General features: G+C 46.9%; 1 protein-coding gene across 5 annotated transcripts; it reads right to left on the reverse strand.

Annotated features, from left to right (window-relative positions):
* On the reverse strand, positions 1-22,655 carry akna (AT-hook transcription factor). Of its 5 annotated transcripts, XM_031578046.2 has the most exons (25): positions 22,116-22,655; positions 19,413-19,480; positions 16,603-17,085; positions 16,086-16,311; positions 14,775-15,891; positions 13,714-14,020; positions 13,166-13,240; positions 10,420-10,570; positions 10,116-10,243; positions 9,905-9,964; positions 9,306-9,424; positions 8,953-9,112; positions 8,238-8,413; positions 7,539-7,706; positions 6,977-7,235; positions 6,568-6,671; positions 6,056-6,327; positions 5,318-5,480; positions 3,494-3,628; positions 3,050-3,198; positions 2,620-2,751; positions 2,313-2,438; positions 1,982-2,089; positions 1,416-1,575; positions 1-1,042 (listed from the first exon to the last, which is right to left on the reverse strand). In XM_031578046.2, the coding sequence occupies exons 3-25, from the start codon at positions 16,864-16,866 to the stop codon at positions 787-789; spliced, it is 4,815 nt and encodes a 1,604-aa protein (XP_031433906.1). In that variant the 5' UTR covers positions 16,867-17,085; positions 19,413-19,480; positions 22,116-22,655; the 3' UTR covers positions 1-786. The 5 variants fall into 5 exon arrangements, with proteins under 5 accessions (XP_031433906.1, XP_031433908.1, XP_031433907.1 ...); XM_031578048.2 differs by lacking the exon at positions 19,413-19,480 and having other exon boundaries at positions 22,122-22,655; XM_031578047.2 differs by lacking the exon at positions 19,413-19,480.

A 22,655-nucleotide genomic window follows, 5' to 3' on the forward strand; every position in this document is an offset into this window, starting at 1 on the left:
AAGCAAGACTCCGCTGAATCCCATATGTATATGGGGAGGAATATATGTATCACGCTAGTTATGCAGGCATTGGTTTGTTCTCCGTGTAGCTGCCATGTTTTATAGACCTGAGAGTAAATCTGACATGAGTGTTGCCTTTCACCATCCAGGCCACATCCCCCGCCCTCATGTAGTCAGTGCCCACCCAACCCCAACCGTATCCCATGTGATTTACAGTGCTCCCAACCAGCCAGCAGTCTGGCTGCCATTCCACAGCTCAAGGGAGAGGTAGTCCCTCACTTATTCACAGACTCTAAAAAAGGGCAGCCTATCTTTGCTTCACTGTAATCACGGACTGCTTGACTTCTAATAATTAAGATCTTCAGCTGTCCTTGAAAGCGCCCTTTTCGTGCAACTCTAAGAGCATATAAATTGGGGCAAAACATGAGTCCAAACCAAGGGCCAAAAAGGCCCACTGAGCAGCATATCATTTCTACTTAATGTCATGGTGCATAGCAATACACTATAGTGCAGGGTTAAATGTTTGATTTCATCTACCTCAAGTAAGTACCCTATATTAGCAACTAGTGACTGTCAGTGGATTGCCCACTGACACGCTCTTATAGCTACTGTCAAAAGAAAGGCAACAAAACATATATGCTACAGTATGCTACCATTGGCAAATGTTTAGTGATGTTTACATTGCTGAATCAGTTCTTGTTGACAACAGTGCAGTCCTCAGTTTCAGAGAGATCAAATTCTGACTTTAGCAGTCACAAGCCCATCACCTTCCGACTCCAACCTCAATCAGTAAAGGCAGGACTGGGACAGCGCCCTCTGATGTTGAAGGCTGGTATTAAGGTTCCGGACCATGCGCTTGGAGGAGCTCTTCATGTTGGCAGCAGCAATGATGGCTCGGTCGAGAGAGCTGCCGAGAGACTGTCCACGCTCTCGCTCTCTCTCTCGCTCTCGGCTTCGGTAGGTTTTGGCCTGGCTGGGTTGCTCTGTTCCCACGGAGACATATGGCATGGGCGCTGACTTCATCATGGGACCAGGGTAGTAACTGTGGCAGGAGACAAGAGATGCATTACATCACAAGAAATGACATCACACACCACTGATTAACATGCATTACACACATTAAAGGTGCAGTCCGTGATCGTAATCCTGAACACTTTTTGTCAAATTCAGCGAATTGCTCCTCATGGACCAAATATCCTCTAGTATTAACATACAATATTTTTAGAGAAGCACACACACACATCATACAGAATAACATTAACCCCAGTCCCACCGTTTTACACAGAAAAGCTTCAGCATTTCAGGTAAGCGTGACAGAGCTCTCATTAAAACACAGGGTCATCTACCAGTGTGTGTATATGTGTGTGTGAGTGTGTGTGTGTGTGTGTGTGCGTGCATGTGTGTGTGGGACTCACAACATGGGCTGATAAACTGGCACACATTGAACCAGGGGCACGTTGCCCAGCACAGCAGCGGGCGGAGGTGCCAGGAACATACGCCCTGCCTCCCTGTGTGGAAAGCTCTCTGAGCGGGGCTGTCTGGAGGATGGGCCGGGATCTCTGTCTGTTTGATGGTCTGTCAGGCAGAGAGGGGGGTTCATGTCCATGGGTGTGACATATTGAGACGCACGGCAGCAGGTATTCACAATAACAAAACCAGCCGTGATGAGATTCAAACCATCATCCCACTGCAGTTTAATCACAATCAAATCAAATCAAATCAAATCAAATCAAAGCGATTCTAGTTTGATTTCACTTCACTGGATGATCTTTCGTGCCAAGACTCAGTTTCAGCTGTAGCCACTCTCTTCTCTCCAGGCCTTACTCAATGGCAACGCCATCTCAAATGAACCTTCAACATCTAACACCTTTTAACATTCAAGTGATGTCCAAGTACGGTAAACTCAAAATGAATGAGATGTTCCTCATTCCAGACTAAAAAGAGTGGAGGCCTGACTGAGGGCCCTCTGTGGAGGTCTGACCTGTCTGAACAGCAGTGCTCCTCCTGGGCTCCGAGGCTCCATGCCGTGGGCTGCACTGAGGGGCAGAGCGGCCGGGACGCTTCCCACTGCCACGCATCTCTAGGCCCGCTGTTACAACACACAGGATATGAACAGAAGTGATAAGAAAGAGCAAAGGGATGAGCGAGAGCGAGAGAGAGAGAGAGAGAGAGAGAGAGAGAGAGAGAGAGAGAGAGAGAGGGGAGACGTAAATAGAGAACATACCAAAAGTAACAAAGAACAGTGAGGGAGAGGGGGGGGAGTGAGAGGAGGAGACAGAATGAAAGTGATAATCTGTATAATCTTTCCTCACCTGCATGAGCTGTGCCTGGACTGGCACTGAGCTTTGAGGCACAGCCGTGACACACGGTGCCCACATTCCTCCTCTGGTTGGCATCAACAACGTCTTCAGCCACAGCAGACTGCCTGAGGGGCTGGCCTGATCACAAATGACACACAACAACACATGGAGCTCCATCACACTCTACACACTTCACGACAGTGTTCAGCTTCATACATCACAACACGCTGAGCTATTACAAACTCTTCTTGACATCTGTAGATCTTTAAAGGGATACTAATATTACATTAAAATACAAAAATCCAACTTTGTGTCGTACAGGTATGGCCTCTGCCCTCCCTCGTCGCTGACCTCTCAGGCCCACTTCGTCTGTGTGACGCTTTAGGTCCTGGGGTAGATCTCAGGGAATGATGTTTAGGTTCAGACTGGACATGCTCAGAATCATCTGTAGCTGGAGATGACAAAAAAAAATACATTATCACAGTCCCATGGGCTATGATGAAAAAGCACATATGTACACGGCCTATGATATGCGTTGAAGGCGGAACATCTAAACGATGCAAAGGTGTCATCACATGAGCACCATTGTGGCAGTTACCGTGGTACCACATGACAGGAAAAACAGCCAATAGGTGATGGTGGTCCAAGTGAACTGCATTTACAGTAACATTCATTCACTGTGGATTTGTCAATTGCAGCATTATGCCAGTCACTTCTTCACACGTCTAAGTGTCTGTGTCTGCACTCACTGTCTGGCCGAGGGCGTGGCGTGGACGTTGATCTGGGTCTGAGGATGGCTCTCTGGGTCCTCCTCTCCTCCCGCTTCACCACCACCTCCTCCTCTACCGCTCTGCTCCTCTCTACTCCACCCTCTCTTCTGCTGCTACGCTTAGGTGCTCTAAACAAGGACAACAAACAAACAAACAAACAAATAAATAAATAATAATAAAAAAACACAAAGTAATTAAAGTCACATACACTACAGCTTCAAAACCCTGACATCACTGATAATTATAACAGGTCCTTCTAATAAAACAAGGCACGATAAATAAAAAAAGCACGACAAGGAATGTACTCGCAATGTAGTACTAAACTCAGTGCACCACAGCTTGTGTATAAGAGTACAGTGCAGAGTCCAATCTGGGACCCTTTGGGACTTCATGATAGTGCACCCCTAGTGGTGAGGAGTGTACCTGTAGGGGGTGCTGTGTGCTGCAGGGCTGTGGGGGTAGGATGGTTCAGAGCTAGGGGAGAGGGGCCCACACAGAGTCCCCTCCAAACACTCCTTCAGTCGGCTCACTTCCACCTGCAGAGACTGGAGGGCCTCACTGCAGCGTGGGGGCACGCATGCACACGCACACGCACACGCACACGCACACACACACACACACACACACACACACAGACAAACACACACACACACACACACACACACACAGGCAAACACACACAGACAAACACACACACACACACACACACACACACACAGACACAGGCAAACACACAGAGGCAAACACACAGACACAAACACAGACACAGACATAGACACACACACAGACAAACACAGAAAGATTCTTTAGAAAGGGATGAGTACATCCCCTTCAACATACCCAAATTCTGATAGACTTTCTTTAATGCTGTAAAGGGCGAGATGGAGACCCGTGTTGAGGGACCGGGAGGAAAAGCCACACGTGCAGACCTGTGTTATTAAGGACATCTCTATTGGACTGACATGCTGCTGTCCTGGTTTATAAGACTGACACACTGCAATCCATAACATCTACTCCACACCATGCCATGTGCACACAATATACACACTCACACACACACACACACACACACACACACACAGACACACAGACACACACACAGACACAGACACACACACACACAGACACAGACACACACACACAGACACACACACACAGACACACACAGACACACACACACACACAGACACACACACACAGACACAGACACAGACACACACACACACACACACAGACACAGACACACACACACAGACACACACACACAGACACACACAGACACAGACACACACACACACACACACACACACACACACACACACACACACAAACACACACACGGCCACAGACACACACACACAGACACACACACACAGACACACACACACACACAGACACACACACACAGACACAGACACAGACACAGACACACACACACACAGACACAGACACACACACACAGACACACACACACAGACACACACAGACACAGACACACACACACACACACACACACACACACACACACACACACACACACACACAAACACACACACGGCCACCATGCAGGGTTAAATCACCACACCAGAGTTCTCAAAATACCTCCAATCTAGATTTCCAATTTACTGAAACCAAGATGCCATGTCTGTAATGGAATGAGGGCCACAGCAGATTGAACATCTCAAAACATCATGAGGTGATAATAATGCAAAATATAACAGAACTAACAAGTAAATCAAGATAAACCTTCTCATTTCTCTAGAATGTCATTGACAATATAAACAATAATGTCTTATCACTCATGTACTGTCATTATGTTCCATTTCACACAGCATATTGCATTCTTTGTGGTAAACAAATATCATCTTGGGCCCTATTATGATCATTTCTTCTGCAACGTAGTGGCAATATCCTACACTGGTTAAGACTGGAATCTCTCTGAAGGGAAGCTTGAGCTGGGTCTCACCCTTTCCTCATCTCCTACTCTGCAGAGGATGGACATCTGGCTCAGTCTCAGGGGGCTTCCCTGAGGGCTTAATTGAGGGAACCATCCCATTTGCAGCACTGGCATTTATTGTGGCAGACAATTTTGTTTTAATGCGTTTGACTTGTTTTTCCTTTCTTCTCTCTTTTTGCAATTCCCTTCTGCAGTGAAAGCAGCCCAGGCAATACACTCAGAGGGGAGTCATGAATCTCCCTGCTTGTTTGTGCCACACATCGCCATGGCAGCCCCCACGGACAACTCACCACTGATTGGTCAACGGGGCAGAACTTTGGGCTTTCAGGTGGTCGCCATGGCGATAAGGCGCAGAGAGGGAGGAGTTTCTCTGGTAGACTGGCTGCTGGTTGGCTGATTGTCGGTAGTACTGGAGGTTCTGTTCTTTATCCTCCTGTCCTGACAGGGAGTGGGCTGAGATGGATGGAGAGACAGAAAGTAAGACACAGGAAAGAGAGAGTGTGTGAGAGAGAGATAGAGAGAGAGAGAAAGAGCGATGGAGAGAGAGAGAGAGAGAGAGAGAGAGAGAGAGCATGTGGAGGCACATGAGTAATAAGATTAGTTGGAGAAGATAAGCTTAAATGACAAAGCTTAAGCAGGGCATCATTATGATTTTCCAGAGAAAAGAGCAAACCCAAACCTTCAGCTCACTGCGCTGTGACCAGAACTACAGCCCTCCATTCCAGGCACTCAGTGTGTGTTTAAACCCAGTGTGCAGGAGGGTGTATGTATGCATACATTTACATGGATGAATAGGCCTATATGTTACAATTACAATGTGTACAATTTACCACTGCCAGTGAGCTAAAGTTCAATGTTTGGTTTTGGTTCTGTTTCTGGTGGGTGTGTGTGTGTGTGTATTAGTGTGTGTGTTTGTGTGAGTGTGAGTGTGTGTGAGTGTGTGTGTGTGTGCGTGTGTGTGTGAGCGCGTGTGTGTGTGCGTGTGTGTGTGTGTGTGTGTGTAAGAGTGCGTTTCTCACTGTACTCACTCCCACTGCCCCCGCTGCTGGCCCACGCCTCCAGTGGCTCCCTAGCCCAGCGCTGGGGGGAGCTGCTGGAGGATGGGGTGGGAGCCGGTCTCCTCTCTCCTCCTCCTCCTCCTCTCCTCTGAGGTGCTGTGGGGGTTCCTCGCGCTGCCCCGGCCGAGCCCACGCTCCCCCGGGAGGCGTGCCCCAGAGAGGGAGGCCTCTGTGGAGGTCGCCCTGAGTCCGTGACTGTTTCAGAACTCTCTGCTTCCTCTGTTTCCGCGAGAGGCATTGTCCTGTAGTGAGGGGGAAGCAGGGACAATTCATACTGGTCGAATGGACACCCGTCAGATTGGCAAAACCTCAAATTTATTTGCATGCGAATGATACGAGTGATGACTGATGGACTGTAATGGATATCATGTTAAACATGTTGTGTGCACACAAGTTCAACTTCTGTTGTATTTCTGTTCAAACCCACGTGAGAAGTCTGAGTTCTAATGTGGACGGGCTGCCGAAGGAAAGGAACAGCTCACCTCGCCTTCTCCCCCTGCTGGAGAGGACTGCGAACTGCAGGAGTGAGGCGGCTGCTCTCGGAGCCCACAAAGCCACTGTCGGTCTCTGGGGACAGAAGACCATCCTGCAGAGACCCGAGAGAGAGAGAGAGAGAGAGAGAGAGAGAGAGAGAGAGAGAGAGAGAGACACATTGGGGTGAAATAATGATGACCCAGGTGGTGGGTACTGCTGACTGGTGAAATTAGAAATGAATATAAATAAGGATTAAAACAAATGAAAATGAATTGAATTCAACTGAATACATTTAAATAAACTGATTGGAGCAAAACACCCGCACACAGACACAAAGGACAGATGATGGAGGAAGCTAAGTCCTGCTAGAAATCTATATACTAGCAATATACTTCCTGCTGCTGTACCAGCACTGACCTGAGAGGGCGCTCTGGCACTTCTGGACTGCGCCTTGAAAGCGCTCTTGTTCAGTGTTGTGGTGGCGGTAGCTGTCCCCTCCCCCAGGCTGCAGAGGCTGCCGCTGCCCGACCTCCTGCTCCCTGAGGCTCGGCTGGGGCTGGAGACGTCCTGGGCTCCGGGGTAGGAGGAGCAGCGCTCCAACGGTATCTCCACCAGGCTGCCGCTCTGGGACTCGCCGAAGGGCCCCGGGGACGGCTCCGGTGTTGGGGCGGGCTTCCTAGGAAAAGGCAATATCAACAACGGTCTGTGGAGGTTTGCCAAGAGTGCATTCAGTTCTGCATCCTTCTGCAGTTGAATTATTGTCTGTGCAGAATTTGTGTTCCGTTTCATTCTCTCTTTCTGCACTTTTAAAGCTAGATAACCACAATACACAAATGTATGACTATATGAAAATGTATGACATAATATGAATATATAATGAAGTTGATGTATAATGTAGTTAGTCTGCATTCCAAGCTAGAAAATGTTTTCTAAGAAAGCCATAGTCTAAAAGAAACTGATGGGAAGAAATGGCGCTCACTGCTGAGACGGGCTGCTCTGGTCTTGCTCACTGTCCCTCCGCCAGCGTTGTCTTGACTCCATCCCATCATCCCCCGGGGGAAGAGTGGCATCTGGGTCGGGGGTGATGGGTCGGCTGTACCCGGGCACCACGTCGAGGGCCTGCGGCAGCTCCTTTAAGCTCTGATAGCTGCAAGATAGACGAGAATGTATCATCCTCTAACTTACTTGTCTTCCTCTCTTAGACCTGACTGCATATATCCCTCTTGCTCCTACACTGAGAGAACTGCAGTGAACTCAAGTCAAGAATTCCGAAATGTGTGAAAACTGTCAACACTACACTTTTGGGTCTAATGACCAAAACTTGTAGCTGACTAAATGCACTGTAATCGTTCCCGTAGGACCGAATGGACAACTGCTGAGTCCTTCCTCTTTCTCCATATGTGCTTTTTCTCTCTCTCTCTCTCTCTCTCTCTCTCTCTCTCTCTCTCTCTCTCTCAGTCACACTGCATGGGTACATGAGTGACACTGTGTGTGCTGTGTGCCAGAGGCTGTTCAGATCCCAGTTACTCTGCAGCCTCGCTTGGGGATGCAATGTCAGACGCAAGGGTACTACCCTTGACGGCTATGCAGCATGGCCTGTGAGTGTGAGTGTGTGTGTGTGTGTGTGTGTGTGTGTGATAGTTTATAAGGGGAGTAGTAGGTCATTCACTGGACTCACTGGCCCATCAGATTGCTGAAGTCCCGCTCCACGCACTGGCGCTTCTGATGGAGGGGGCGAAGGAGGAGAGACGGCAACGCCTCCTCTTCCTCCTCCTCCATCTCTCCCTCGCTTGCGCCGCTCACGGAGCTCACCTCAACCCTGACGGCCATCTGATCTCCCACACACACTGGACCCTGAAACAGAGAGAGAGAGAGAGAGAGAGAGAGAGACAGACAGACAGACAGACAGACAGACAGACAGACAGACAGACAGACAGACAGACAGACAGAGAGAGAAGAGGAACTATAAGTGGCATTGATTTTCATATTTTTTAGGATAGATAATAACAACAAAATGACACATGGTCATGGGTTTGAGTCCAATCTGCATATCAGAGCATATAAGATCCAAGAGGAGCTCTCCCCTTGACAACTCCACAACAGCACCACCTGGTGTTCACACTGAATATGGTTTGTTCCTCTCACTGACATCATTGGTTCAATCACAGTAATTATAATGCCTCTTAATGAGTATGTGTGTGTGCATGTGTGTGTGTCTCCTACACACTGAGTGACAGAGAGAAAGAGTGTGAAGGAGAGAGTCTAACCCCAGAGGGGTAAAATATTCTTTGACATAATTGCCACACAAGGGGAATGGCTCTTCATGCTTATTACTCCAGCACCATATCTCACTGTGGGCCGGCGTGTTTGAGTGACAGCAGCGAGTAGGCTACCTGTGGGCGTGGCAACGCGTCACCCTCCCTGGGGCTCAGAGAGATTGGATGTGGAGGGGGCTGAGGCTCGGACATGGGCGGGGCTTGCTGTGTTTGCTCCACCCACTCCTTCAGCTCATCCAGTCGCATCCCTGACTGGAAAATCTGCCCTTCAAGGTCCCTGTGAAGTACACAAGTGCTTCTGTGTGAGTGTGCATGTAATGTACGCTCAATGTAGAGGAAATCAATGATAACTCACCAGTCATTCAAGGGCAGACGGTAGAACGTCTCCTAAGACACAAATACACAAACAAACACACCTACGCACACACACACAGACACACACACACAGTGAAATGGCAAACAGGTCTCACCTATTTGGGTCAAAAGGTGGCAGCCTGCTGCCCCCCTGCTGCAGGAACTTGTGCTCATCCCGTGCTGCCAGGTAGGCCCTCTCCAGAGCCTCCTGACCCTGAGCCAGCTCACACAGGCCCTGAGGATACAACACAGCACAACACACATCAGAGGCTTCCCACACAGGCCCTGAGGATACAACACAGCACAACACACATCAGAGGCTTACCACACAGGCCCTGAGGATACAACACAGCACAACACACATCAGAGGCTTCCCACACAGGCCTGCTCCACCATCTTCACAATCATCATCATCATGATCAGCAGCAGCAGCAGGAACAGGGGCAGTGGCCTCAGCAGCATCATTTACAAACTCATCACTGCTCTCACCTTCATCTTAATCATCATCATCATCATCATCATCATCACCACAACCTTCATTACCCTTTTCATTATCCTTTCATCATTATATTTCTCTTCTCAACCTTACATTTAAGTGTCAAACATCAGCATATCTCATCTAGAGCTGCAATGACACGGTTTACAGAACCCAAACAACCGCAGCTTCAATTTCAAAAGTGTGGCATTTGTGAAATGTGTGGATCCAGATGTCTACCTTCATCTGCTCATGTGCCTTCAGCTGACCTTGTCTCAGGAGCTCCTCAAAGGTGTCAAGCTGGCAGGGAACAAAGAGCTTTCAGTCAACCACTTAAGCCTACGTGGAGTGGGGCTTTACTAACTAGCACTAATACGGCCCTTCATTTTTCAATATTCAGATATTAACATGCAGTAGTATTGGTTGAGGCATGACTCTAGGGTTAGGATACCTGCAGGTGGAACCTATGGACCTGGAAGTGGAGGGCTGTGGCGAGCTGCTCGATGGCGCGCAGACCCCTCTGTCTGGACGAGGCCGAGTCAACAGAAGAGGGGCGGCCTGGGGACACAGCTTCATGATCTAACACATACAAAAACCAACGAGAGCTTAATCTCACTGCATTTAAGCTGATGCTACTGAATGCAAGCGTATATCTCTAATGAGACCAATTATCTTGACAAACCCTGTGAGGCAGTTTTGTACTTTCTGCATGGATGACCATAATTTTCTGAAATACTCAGGACGACGGCCTCTACCTGAGTTTGACCTTCGGAGGGTCTGCTGAGGTGCATCCAGCTTAGCCCTCTGTGCTTGTGGAAACGTAAGGGTCATGACCTTTGACCCTTCTTTCACAAATCCTGATTGGATGACGTGGCTTGGCTTGGGTGGGTCCGAGTTCAGCTCAACCTGCAGAAGAACATATTATTACAGCTCATTACAGGCAGCTGGGAATATTCTGGAACTGCAGACTATGAAAAGGGGCACGGCACAGAGTCAATTAGCAGGTGTAACGGCACTCGGCAGAGTCTGAGACTCACCAAGCAGACAGCACTAAATACCTCTTCCCTAATGTAAGACAGTATTCCAATGCTGGATAGGTATTTTGCTGTACCATAGTATCACACTGGGTGCCGTGTGCCATCTCCACCTTTTCTGTGGGAGCCATATCAGCTTGAATGGAAATCAGATCTGAAATGCCTGCAAGCACCACGCAATCTGTCTGCATGGCAAAGCTGTATGCACAGTGCCGCATGAGGAGTGTAAATAATGCTGTGTGTGTGTGTGAGTGTGTGTGTACTGTGTAGTGTGAGTGGTGTGTGCAAAGGGCCAGTGCTATAAATTGTATTCCCTGCCCCCACCCCGTCCCGGAGCCTTTGTGCTGCAGTGATTTAGAACCTCCCAGTGACCACTGCAGGAGATGAGGGAGATAGACCTCCGCAGTCAGCTAGCGCTCTGATTGGCTAATAAAACCGTGCCAAACGAAAGGAGCATTTTACAGGCACTCTCATATAGGACCTAGTGCGCCTGATAACAGCCAAGTGTGTGTTACTGCTGAATGATGATCATATACTGGAAATGTGTGGAGACGCACTGCCGCACACAATCTATCTCTTCACATTCCCAATCTATTCACTTATTCATGCATGTACAGAACCACATACATACGTGCATACATACATACATACATACATACATACATACATTGTATAACACAGATACATAGACAAACAGGCACACAGACACGCTTACACAGATTTCCGATGGAGCCAAATGTGGCAGTGTGGCTGTCTATCCCTGATAAGCATGTGCCAGACAGTAAATCACATGCCCCTTCACCCCTCAGTGACCCTCCTGCCTGCTGATCAACATCGCCCCCTACCTGCCACACGGTGGCCCTGCAGCATCAGCTGCAACACTCACTCTACTAACAACACCAACTATCGTCAACGGTGCTCCTTTGTTAAATCCCTCGGGTACTTCAGCTTGCTTGTCAGGTTCTTCCATGTACAGGAAAGGGGTCTACTTCAGTCTCCTTTGAGGGGGGGGGGGGGGGGGGACAGGGATTAAACTGGAGTCCCATTCACTTCCCTCCCACTCTAGTCTGTCTAGAGTGCCAAGGGGACAGATGGCGGGAGGGTATGGACGAGAGACGAGGACAGGCGCTATGGGTAAGCTGGATTTAATTAGCGTGTGCAACCATCGCTCTGAGCTGCAGGTGGAGTGCACTCGACAGCTTACATCGAATGCAGAGGTCCTACTGTGTTGTCTGGCTGCCACTCTGATGAGGTCAGTTGTAATACAGTACGCTGTGTGTGTGTGTGTGTGTGTGTGTGTTTATTTTGGTACAGAAATAGCAAGGGATCTCAGTTATTCAACATGAATGAACTTCCTGTTTGTCCCTCGTAGCAGCACATGACTGCTGTGTTGGAGGCGTGCATGACTGCCCCACTGACAGAAGTGTGGCCCCCAGGGCTCATATGATTTGAACTTCCTCGCCTCAGATCAGGACGGATCACATGACCTCCCTCGTTAGGGGAAATTAGCCAGTAAACAGGCCAATGGTCAGGGGACCGGTTAATATTCACTCTGCCTTTCACATAAGCCAGCAGGAAGCAATAAAAGACTTAACATAATATGTACACAGCACTGACAAAAACACACTTGGCAAATCCTGTGGAATTTATGGATGCCCTGGTGGTGGCTGTGCACTCTGCCAAAACATTTAGCACTTAAAACAACTTCAGGAAAAGGCTACTATTATATATAATGAATTTATGCCTAGGATGTCTTTCTTAACACATCTATCTCCCACTGCTGACTAGAGTTCTTCCACTCAGGATCCTTATGGCTTTACTCTAGGACCAGCTTGTTTTGCTTACCATACAGAAACATTTTTAGAGCCTGCAATTTTCACTACGTCTCCGCAACCACAAGGGGGGTGTCACTGCCAGGCCACACACTGAAAATAGTGTCTGTTTCTGGATGTTGCCTCCAGAGGAGAGTACGCACTGTGACCCCCCCCCCCCACCACCCCCACCCTGGAATGCTGGGGCTGGAATCAGTGACGGTGCACAAAGGGGTCTGGCTGCTGCGTTCGCTTTGTGCCGAGGCAGGCAGGCAGCTGGAGCTTCAGATGCAGAGCAGGGAGGACTAAAAATAGCCCAGGCAAGCGATATCAAACGGGCGGCCACGTGGAGCGGCGAGCAGAGAGAGAGACAGAGGGACAGAGAGGAGCCGAGAGGGGGATGAAATCGGTCCAGAGACGATGGGACACTGAACATGCATCTGGTGAAGAAGAGCCGGGCAGACGAGTGCCTGGAGTGAGAGCTTGAGTAGGAACTGCGTGCCAGATGAATTCAAATGAAGCCACTCATGGGCGCTTTACATTTAAACATGCAAGCATAAAGCGGTGCACATGATTACACTGCTCCCCTTGAACTCAGACAGGCACGCACGCACACACACACACACACACACACACGCACACACAAATAAACAAACCTTGGCCTCCAAGCGCATTCTGTCGATAGTATTTTCTGCCGCAGCATATTTTGTCAGCAGTCTTTTGTAATCCTCCTGTCACAAAGATGAGGACAGTTTTACTTAAATGAAAAAGAGAGAAATAGTATTCACCATTCTATTCCAAACAATCACATTCCAGAAAGCCACATAAACATTCCATAAAGCTAATTGCTTTGCCACTGGCTACATATTTCAAACCGCAATACTGGCTCCGCACAGACTGGCTAGGTTGAAATGAAAGGCTTCTTTCCAAGTTGCAATTTTCCTGGTTCATAACTGTCAACTCTTCAAACAGACAGAAACTTCAGTCTGACACAACTTGGCCTTCAATAAACAGAGTTCTGTGTGTGTGTGTGTGTGTGTGTGTGTGTGTGTGTGTGTGTGTGTCTAAGGTGCGTGGGTAAAATATATATTGCATGCTAAAGAAACTACAAAACTCTTGATTTGTCCAAAGTAAACTGTGTGTCTAAACAGAGGGCAGCGTGACAAAGCCAGGGAGACTCTTAGTGCCGTTGTGTACAGCATACCTGCAGCTGCTGCATCAGAGTGGTGGCCTGCTGAGGGTCCCGGAAGTCCTCAGGCACTGTGCGGTTCAGGGGCCGCCGGGGCCCATCCTGACCGGGGCCCGCGGGCTTCTCGGGGTCCTCGCCACTGCTCAGGAGCACCTCTCTGACGATCTCCGCGGGAGACTTGAAGACCATAGGGGGCTCAGGGGACGTCCCCATCCGCCGGACGGTGCACGTACTCTTGGGGGGTTTGTAGACCTTTTTGGGGAAGTGCACTCGAGGCTGAACTTTGGAGAAGTCGGGGAAGGGGTGGGTGAGCTTTCCTCGCCTGGTGAAAAGCAGACAAATGATTTAAGGACACTGACAGGAAGACTGAAGAGGGAGAGGATACAGGATAGAAAGCTCTGGCCAAGTCTCACATCATGAATTAAAGTCCTGCTTTTTCCAAGCTCTCTGGCTGTTTTCACCTGGATACAGTCCAGAAGCCCTCAATTGAATTAAGTGTGGAGTCCCAGGTTTTCTGTGCTGCCAAATTCAGTGAGTTTATGGGGTTTATTAAATGATAAGATTTTTTTTAAAGTTTGCATATCAGGAGAGTAGTGCTGATGCTGATTGTTGAAAGGCTGGTCTAGTACCTTCTATCTATATTCTGGCCTATACCCATATGAATGCAGTGAAACCCCTAAGAGTGCAATAGCAGGGTAATCTTATTAGGGGCCTATTATCAAACTTTCATTATGCAATTAGTAATGATTTTATGTGCAATGGACAAATTGGAGTGAAATTAGTGAGATCTTAATCATGTAAGAAACTAGTTCTGAAAGGGTTTTCCCAGAGGGAGATAAGCCAGATAAGAGATAAGTCAGTAATGAATACATCACAAGCACTACTTGGAACAACTGTTTCTACAGGGTAATAAACAAGTGACCGATGGACATGACTTAATCATCCTCAATGCACTCAGCCTTACATGATATGCCTGCATGTCATCTACTGCACTCGGTCAGTGTACATTGCAAAATAGCTAAGGCCCATAGGGTAAACTGATGCAAAAAAACGCGCTAAAATATAAAAAGGCTTGCCTGACGTCTGTGTGGTCAGCAGGGCTTGTGCGTCTGTGAGCAGGATCGGGACTCCTCCTCTCACTCCTGCGATGATGAGTCCTGTTAGGAGAGGAAGGTGACCTCCTGAGCTCAGTCTCAGAGCGGGCCGCAGATAGGTGCTGTGGTCTTTCCTGTGAGTCACGTGTGTTTCTCCGTGGAGAGGGAGTTGGTCGGGGATGACACACACTAGAGTCTGGGAGGCTCTCCGCGCAGGAAGCTTCTGGAAACCTCTCCTCCTGAATGCCAGGAAAGTCTGTCAGATCCTCCAAGGACAGGCGAAGGAGATGGGAAGGAGGGGAGATCTGTGGGACAGTATGAGGAGCAGGGGGAGGTGAGGGAGGTGAGGTATGAGAAATAGAGTGTCTTGTGCAACCAGATGTCTTGTGTACATCCTTCTGTGCACCACCTTTGACCTTAAAGGCTTGTGGGTGCCCCACTGTCTCTCCACCAGCATGAAGGTCTGGCTTTGAAGACCTGTTCGTTTGGCTCCTGTGATGATTTGGCCTGCTAGGAGATGATCTGGACAGTGACTCTCTGAGTTCAGCCTCAGAAAATGTTGCATCTGAGGACTCGTGGCTTTCCTCAATGGAATGTTTGCTTTCCCCATGTGAGTTTGTTTGAAGTGTAAGATCTGGTTCAAACTCTGAGTTGTTCCTGTGTCCAAGCTTGAGTTCAGACGTGCCGACTGAATGAGATGAAGGAGGACTTTTCTGAACATCCTGAAGTTGATTTCTCCTGGGGGAGGGTGTTGGGGTCAGGTGATCACCAGTTTCCTCGCCTAGCAGGTCTAGCTTCATGCTCTCTCCATCAGGCCATTCCACTCCATTAGATGCAGTCCTATACTCTGAACTACTACAGCCTGGTCTCGACCCAGACATCATGGCTCTGACCTGAGAGGCTGGGCAATTCTGGAACTCTTCCCACTCAGATGCAGGCAGTTCATCCTCAATCATATCCAGCTGACTGTCTCTCTGTGAAGGAGTCCAGTTCCGTTTTTGAGTCACCCGGTTCGCGCCTCCTTCCCCCTCCACCCTATGCAGCTCCTCATCCTCCTGCAAGACTGCACTGTCCTGGCCCTCTGTATACTGGCTTTCAACTGTAGAGGAAAAAACAAACAAACAGAACCAAAAGTGAATGATCAAATGAAAGAGATTACCAGACAGAGGCAGAGCTCTGCACTATAAATCTCTGCTCTGCAAACACAACACCTCAATGACGGTTCTGAAACTCTCTGGAACTCATGATTCTAGCACCAGACCCTAAAGCTGTATCTAACGGGATTTAACTCACATTGGGGTGGAGTGTTTGTGTCATCTTCAGCCAGGTCAGAGTCGAGGAGTTCACTCAGGTTAAAGGTCAGATCCTGCATGGTCATGGGTGGCCCCTCGTGTGGTTCAGGAGTCCCTGTGTCCCACATCTCACTCTGTTCCTGCTCCTCATCCCACTCGTCTTCATTTCCGAAACCCTGCTCCTCTTCCTCACTCAGACCCCACTCTTGCCCTTCTCCTTGGGATTCCTGGGGGCAAACACACCATTTGCACCGATATAGAGGAGAGTGTTTCATAGAGTGTCATACACAGAGTGACGTGGCAGGGAGGGTGGTTTTTCATATATACATACTAAAAGTAGAATTAACAAGCCAACAACATCAGTTTACATGTTGCATGTTTAAGTTTCAATTTAGGCCCTCCTACAGAATACATAACACAGTCTTGTAATGTCCCTTTTCTATGTAAACTGTGCTGCAAAGTGAAGGCCACACAAGGTGAAGACCATAAAAATAAAGACCAAGAAGTAAAGCCCTCACCTTCTCAAAGTACAGGGATGAAGCAAACTTGTCCTCGTCTGGACCCAGCTCCTCTCCCGAGCCCAGCATCAGCTCTTCCCCCTGGGTCTCCTCCAGGCCGATGATCCCCCTCTCATCCATCTGGCTCTGAAAGTCATCCTCCTCCCCTCCTCCGCCTCCCTCCCAGCTCAGCTCTGACCCCCCAGGGCTGGCAGGAGAGGGGGGATCCGGGGCCGGGGTCCATTCCATCACCCCAGCAGTGGTGCTTTGCCCTATCCTCTCCATTCTCTCTCTCTCGCTTTCTAAAAAGTTTCCCCACTCTAACGTGTCTAACCCCCCTGCCCTCTCATAGTCCTGCTGCTACGCAGGGCCCCAGCGGTCAGGGCAGCATGGTGAGCCATGGCTGAAAGAGAGCAGCGTGTCGGGTCGAGGAGTCAGGCTGAGTAATGTCCACTCAAGACAGCAGGGTCTGATTCTTGGGGACTTCTAGTGGCAACATGGACCCTGAAATGAAACACTGAGCATTATTACCCCACCTACATACATCTACATCACTGTACCTGTGTACTCATTTATTTTTACTCATAATATTAAAAAAGGAGGAGGTGTTGGGAGCTCCTGAGCGCTTGACAAATGACATCTGCTGCATGACAGCACAAAAATAATAACCTTTATCTAATGGCACTGGGGACAGATGTTTATTCTCATCAGCTGTTAATCACACACAACAGTAACCAACAAGCTTCCATTTCATGCTTGAGCGCACAGCTGTGCCAATATAAACAATCTTAATCAGTCTTTCTGAACCAAAACTGTCCCACTCGGCAACCATAGAAATATTTGGTGGTAATAAGTTGACATTCGAGTAATGCACATCATCATCAATGATCATCTTCATCATCTGATGAAGAAGTGTGTTCAAAATCAAGCACTTACTTAGAACTGTTCTGAACTGTGCTTGAAATTAAACAAACGTGACTAATGTGGGTAAATGAACTGGGATTCTGATAAAGTTGGAGTTTGTCAGTAGACAATGGGTGCTAGGGACAGAATTATTTTGACTTGTGATGCCTAAAAGAACATGGTGTCACAAAGACCCATCCCCTGTTACATTTGTGAGGTTTGTTGTGGAGGGCAAGGGGCTGGGGCAAGCTGTTCTAGAACCCGGCATCTAGACTGTCGGACAGTTTCCGTAGCAACCACAGAACAACAATGGATACTCTGACAAGCCCAAGAGCTCAATGGAGGCTTTTCCATCTATCCAATCAGCATTCATGGCACTGCCTCAGGGAGACTGGAGGAAGGTTTAGAGGAGGGAAAAATGAACTTTCTATCTTTTCTCAAGACAAGCACAGCAGCGAAGGGAAAAGAATGTGGATGTGCTTGTGTTTTTTTTATTTCTCACTGGGGGAGTCGTACCAGGACTTTGGTTGCAGAGCAGAGTAGAAAGACATTGCTCTTAAATGTACTATGCATAAAAACACCTGTTAACTTTGGAATCCATTTGAAATCTTGTCAGCCAAATGTTTCAAATCAACCTCACTTCAGGAGTGTGACAGCTTACCCTTAAGTCTACGCAGTGATGTGCATATGTGTGCGTGGATGCGTGTTTCTGTAGGTTGGTAAGACCAAGCAAAACACTAAGGCATGATTCACAGTAATGATGTGAAAAGTGTACAGAGACTCGTAACAATAGTGACAGATTTGGGTCTCTTTCAAGTCTTTGTTTTTTTTCCCTTCACCTTCCTTCTTGGTTACCTTAAACCACCTCTTCAGCCCAGCTTTGCAATATAACTTCCAAACACAACTATTGTTTTTTGTGGTTATACAACCGTAATAATATGTAATGTATACCTTTTGTCTACAATATAGAGAATTTTCCATATACCAAAGCTGAGAAAGTAAATTCTGCATTCAGACAGACAGCATAAGAGGAGAGTGACCCCCTGAAATGTCTACAACAAGCCATTATCAGGACTATAAAGAACCAGAGTGACTTTCAGGGCAGTGAAGGGCTGACTGATTAGCCTACTCCCATCGTTTCTCATTTGGAAGAGTAGATAGGGGACTCTCCAGCAACGACCAACACCCCGGCTTATCAAAAGCAGATTAGCAGAGAGTGTGCTATGTTTAGTCTGAAACACAGATGCATCACCAACACGCAACCCAAACACACACAGTCGCCTTTGTTACTCATCTGAGAGAACAAATGGCACTCTCACTCAGACACTGTAAAACCAATGGCCCTTTCTTAAGCAAAAATGCACCCAGACACAGCAGCTATACAGAGATAGCCTGGATTAGAAGAAAGAAAGTAGAAATTTCTACTGACACAACATAGCCTCAAATTTCTCAAATAACTTTATAAACATGCCTTTTAAAGTAGGGGAGTTGGTTTATGGTGACATTATATTTACATTTAGTCATTTAGCAGACAAGCAAAGCACATATAAAATGTGTCTTCCACTTTCCCAATACATAGCATGAAACCTGGATGGATTCATGTCTCTATTTGAACTTGTCTGACACTTTCATCAACCAGTTTAAATCTGGATTGATTTCTTCAATTATTTAAGGCAATATTGGTTCCAGTGAATAACGTACAAGACTATGCATACATTCACGTATTGCGCATTACAAGCATCTAGGCTGGAATGTCCCATATTCCAGGGATAGCCATATTATGATCTTGAAAGTTCAACAAGTAGCACAGATGGAAATCGGAGTAAGGCGACTCGAAGCCAACCAGAATTGTAATCCACTGTCAGGCTCATCATGAACAGTGCATGTATTACACAGATTCACACTCCAAGGTCTTAGCCCCAACCTACCTCCTCTTCACGCACGCCCTGGCTGCCAATGGAGGGGCCAATTATTCCGCATGCGCTGGGATTTCCTCCTGACGAAGCAATGCAAGGCACATCGAGATGTCAGAATGCACCAAGACACAGCTACACAGACACACACGCACAGTGTCTATCATCGCCCACAGCTCAGGCTGGACGCTAATCCCCAGGGTGCAATGCAGCAGGTACACGTCTCTAATTCAGGCTAATTAAACGCCTGCCTGCTCCTCCGGAGGATCCCAGACCTCCTCAGCTGTCAGACACACTAACTGCACTCTGATTTTCATCACACTCCCGACTTCAGCCGAGAGCAACAAGTCTGCGGCTTTCCCAGAACCAAGAGGCAGGGAAGAATGCACAGCTCCCGGATAGACTGAGGCATGTGGAGGTTTCGAATCAGAAGGCCGTCGGGGCATAATCAGCTTAGGAGACGAAGGGATAGATAAGGTCAAACTCACTCACTCAAACACAGACTGGGCTGCTATGGTTACCAAAGGCAAACTGAAGTGTCATTTACGAGCAAACCAGTTCAGCACAAGATATAGCCTAGTTATATCAGCAGTGCTTGTTGGCCGTTGAGCCCACGTTTTTGTTCTACTAATCCATCATGGGAATCGTTTGAAGGCAGACACAAAACAAGAAAAAATGTGTGAGGTAGGATGTTTTCAAGACCATTTGTTTTAAAATCCCTTTAGAGTGTGTGAACACTCTCTCCATTATGACTCACAGGTGCACTTTCTCTTTGGCAACATGGGCTATTGTTCTTGCATGGCTTTATGATGACACAATAAAACAGATTTGCATCCTTCCTCTATGTAAGGACGTGTGATGATAAAATATGTAGGCTATCTATCTGTCTCACACACATTCTAATTACTCTATTCTCTTTAACTGATTACATGACTGTTATGTGAAGGACATTTTTCCTTCTCACTTCTGTAAAAATGGGATGGAATGTCCACTGTCATTCATATTCACTCTTGTAAAGAAACACCCATTCTATTTACTCTATTTACTCAGCTACAGTGAATAATATATATAATAATAATAATAATAATAATAATACATAACATAGCAACAGGCCTCTTTAAACCTCATGTCTCTGTTACCAAAATTATTACCACTTCTTGGAATAAAAATGTTTGCAGACACCGAATTCGTAGCCTGGTACAACCAGACACATATCGCAATAAGCTGGCAGAACCAGTTACCAAAATCACAGACAAATATTTCACTCACAGGTATCAAATAGTATAGCCAATCATGTGAAGCACAGACAACAGGCAGACAGCTTTGGGCAAACCAACCAATATGAGCCTCATATTTTGTATGAGATCATTCCCTGACTTCACTGTTGGGAAACTAAGAGTATGCCTCTTCCTCAAATCAAGGTATTGCAGTAGATGCAGGTTTGTTTCACTGTAAAAACTTTAGGGTGGTGTCCAGGAAAACAACTGGATGCTTCTGTTGCAACACCTTGCTGTCCTGTTACTGCGATGCCCTCCCCCCACCGACGCCAAGCCAAGAAAACGTTTAGCAAACGTCAAACCCACGGAATGAGTATGGTGCAATTTTTTTTTTTTTTCAACCCAGTAAGTGTACCTGTTTGTCAGGCCTGGTCAGTTTCTTTCGAATTTGAGCAGAGATCGCTATTGGAACTTTTCAACAATAAGTATGTTGACATAAGAGAGAAAGAGGTTTAAAGTCCGCAGAATGACGATGAAGACTACATTTATTTTCTTTGGATAAACCTTGGATTTCAAAATGCTTCGATGACCTTGGTGGAAAGGGGTGGAAAATTTGACGGTCTCCTCAAGTGTGATCATTTCGCATATTCCGAAACGGAGGTAGAAACTATAAAGAACATACATTTATTTTCCAGATCTAGCTTTTCGTTCAAAGTAACGTAAAATGTTTTTCTACTGTGTAAAAGTACGTATATAGTCGTCGTTTAAGGTATTCCTACCAAGCATCTTGGCCAGTTAGCTGAATTGTACTCCTATGTGTAAGGAAAGCAAACGGTCCTTTTAAACTCGTGCTCCTGATGATGGTGTCCCATGCCCAAGTTTCCCTTTCTTTTTTAAACCTCAGTACACCCTGCTAACAAGCTAACTCAGATATATTGCATCTTGGATATCCCCAGGTGCTGATTTAACAATGTTAAGACTATTTTGGGGCTAACGTTGAGTCAAATTGGAAAAATTCACAACATGACTAGCCACTTAGCAAAACCATGAAATCACAACTGAGATTAATACGTCTCGCTATCTAGATAGATATCACAACAATAGTAAAGAGCAACCTTCACTTAGCTTCCAAAAACACATTAACTTTGCTGACTATCAGTTAAACGATACAGCATTGCCTACTTTACCTCATCACCACCACACCAGAATCCTCATAGCAAGTGAAACATCACTTAGAAGTGATGGTCTCACGGTTGCCTTGTGAACCGTACACAAACTAACGCAGCCTAACGACAGTTCATGTCACCAAGCGACTGAGCGGAGAACGTCTACCACATGCACATCCTATACTTTCACTTATTTCGGAACTTCAAGGTGGCCCATCCTCCACTTAAAGTAATACAATGAAGTACATTTTGCAAATCGCATTCGTTTTCATTTTAAGAATCTATGGCCAAATGTAACAGTAATAAACTGCTCGTCATTACATATGAAAACTAACCCGTACTGTGTCCGTCGTCTAGCTTTGTCTTGAAGCGTGCAAAATATATACTTGTTTGACTTATTGCCAACAGCAACAGTTTTCATCTTGTTCAGCGATTTCAAAATTCCGACTCTGTTTTTTTCCACAGGGTAGCCTATGTCAGTATTATAATCCAATAAAAAATCAAACCAGAGAAAGTAAACAGCTAGTTTACATTGCAAGCCAAGGATCACTTTTTTTTTTCAAACGAACACGGTACTGATTTAGTGGGCGGGCAACTTTTTTCATAAAATAAACATGACGCTTCAAACTCGATACCAATTGGCTGGTTTGCAGCTGTGGGCAGGATTAATGTTTCATTGTCGTGGACTACCCGCACACAGCCTTCAAAAGAGATCCGAGATCCAAAGTTAAAAAGAATAAGAAATAAAACGATAATGCCTAACCAAGACAGAATCGTTTGAGAGATGCACATGCATGGTATTTTGAACAGGCTAAAAGTGAGATGCAACTGTATTCAAAATGTTTTAAAAATCCAGATGAAGTATAACACAGACC

This window comes from Clupea harengus, chromosome 12 (assembly GCF_900700415.2).
Source record: "Clupea harengus chromosome 12, Ch_v2.0.2, whole genome shotgun sequence".
Classification (NCBI taxonomy): Eukaryota; Metazoa; Chordata; class Actinopteri; order Clupeiformes; family Clupeidae; genus Clupea; species Clupea harengus.

What these genes read in the sequence shown, in the direction of transcription:
- akna (XM_031578048.2), bottom strand. Translation starts at nt 16,866, where the DNA reads ATGGAGAGGATAGGGCAAAGCACCACTGCTGGGGTGATGGAATGGACC. An exon ending in CTCTGATGCAGCAGCTGCAG is followed by an intron (nt 13,241 to 13,713) that starts GTATGCTGTACA and finishes TCTTTGTGACAG; the next exon opens with GAGGATTACAAAAGACTGCT. An exon ending in CAGCAGCGGGGGCAGTGGGA is followed by an intron (nt 5,481 to 6,055) that starts GTGAGTACAGTG and finishes CATCCATCTCAG; the next exon opens with CCCACTCCCTGTCAGGACAG.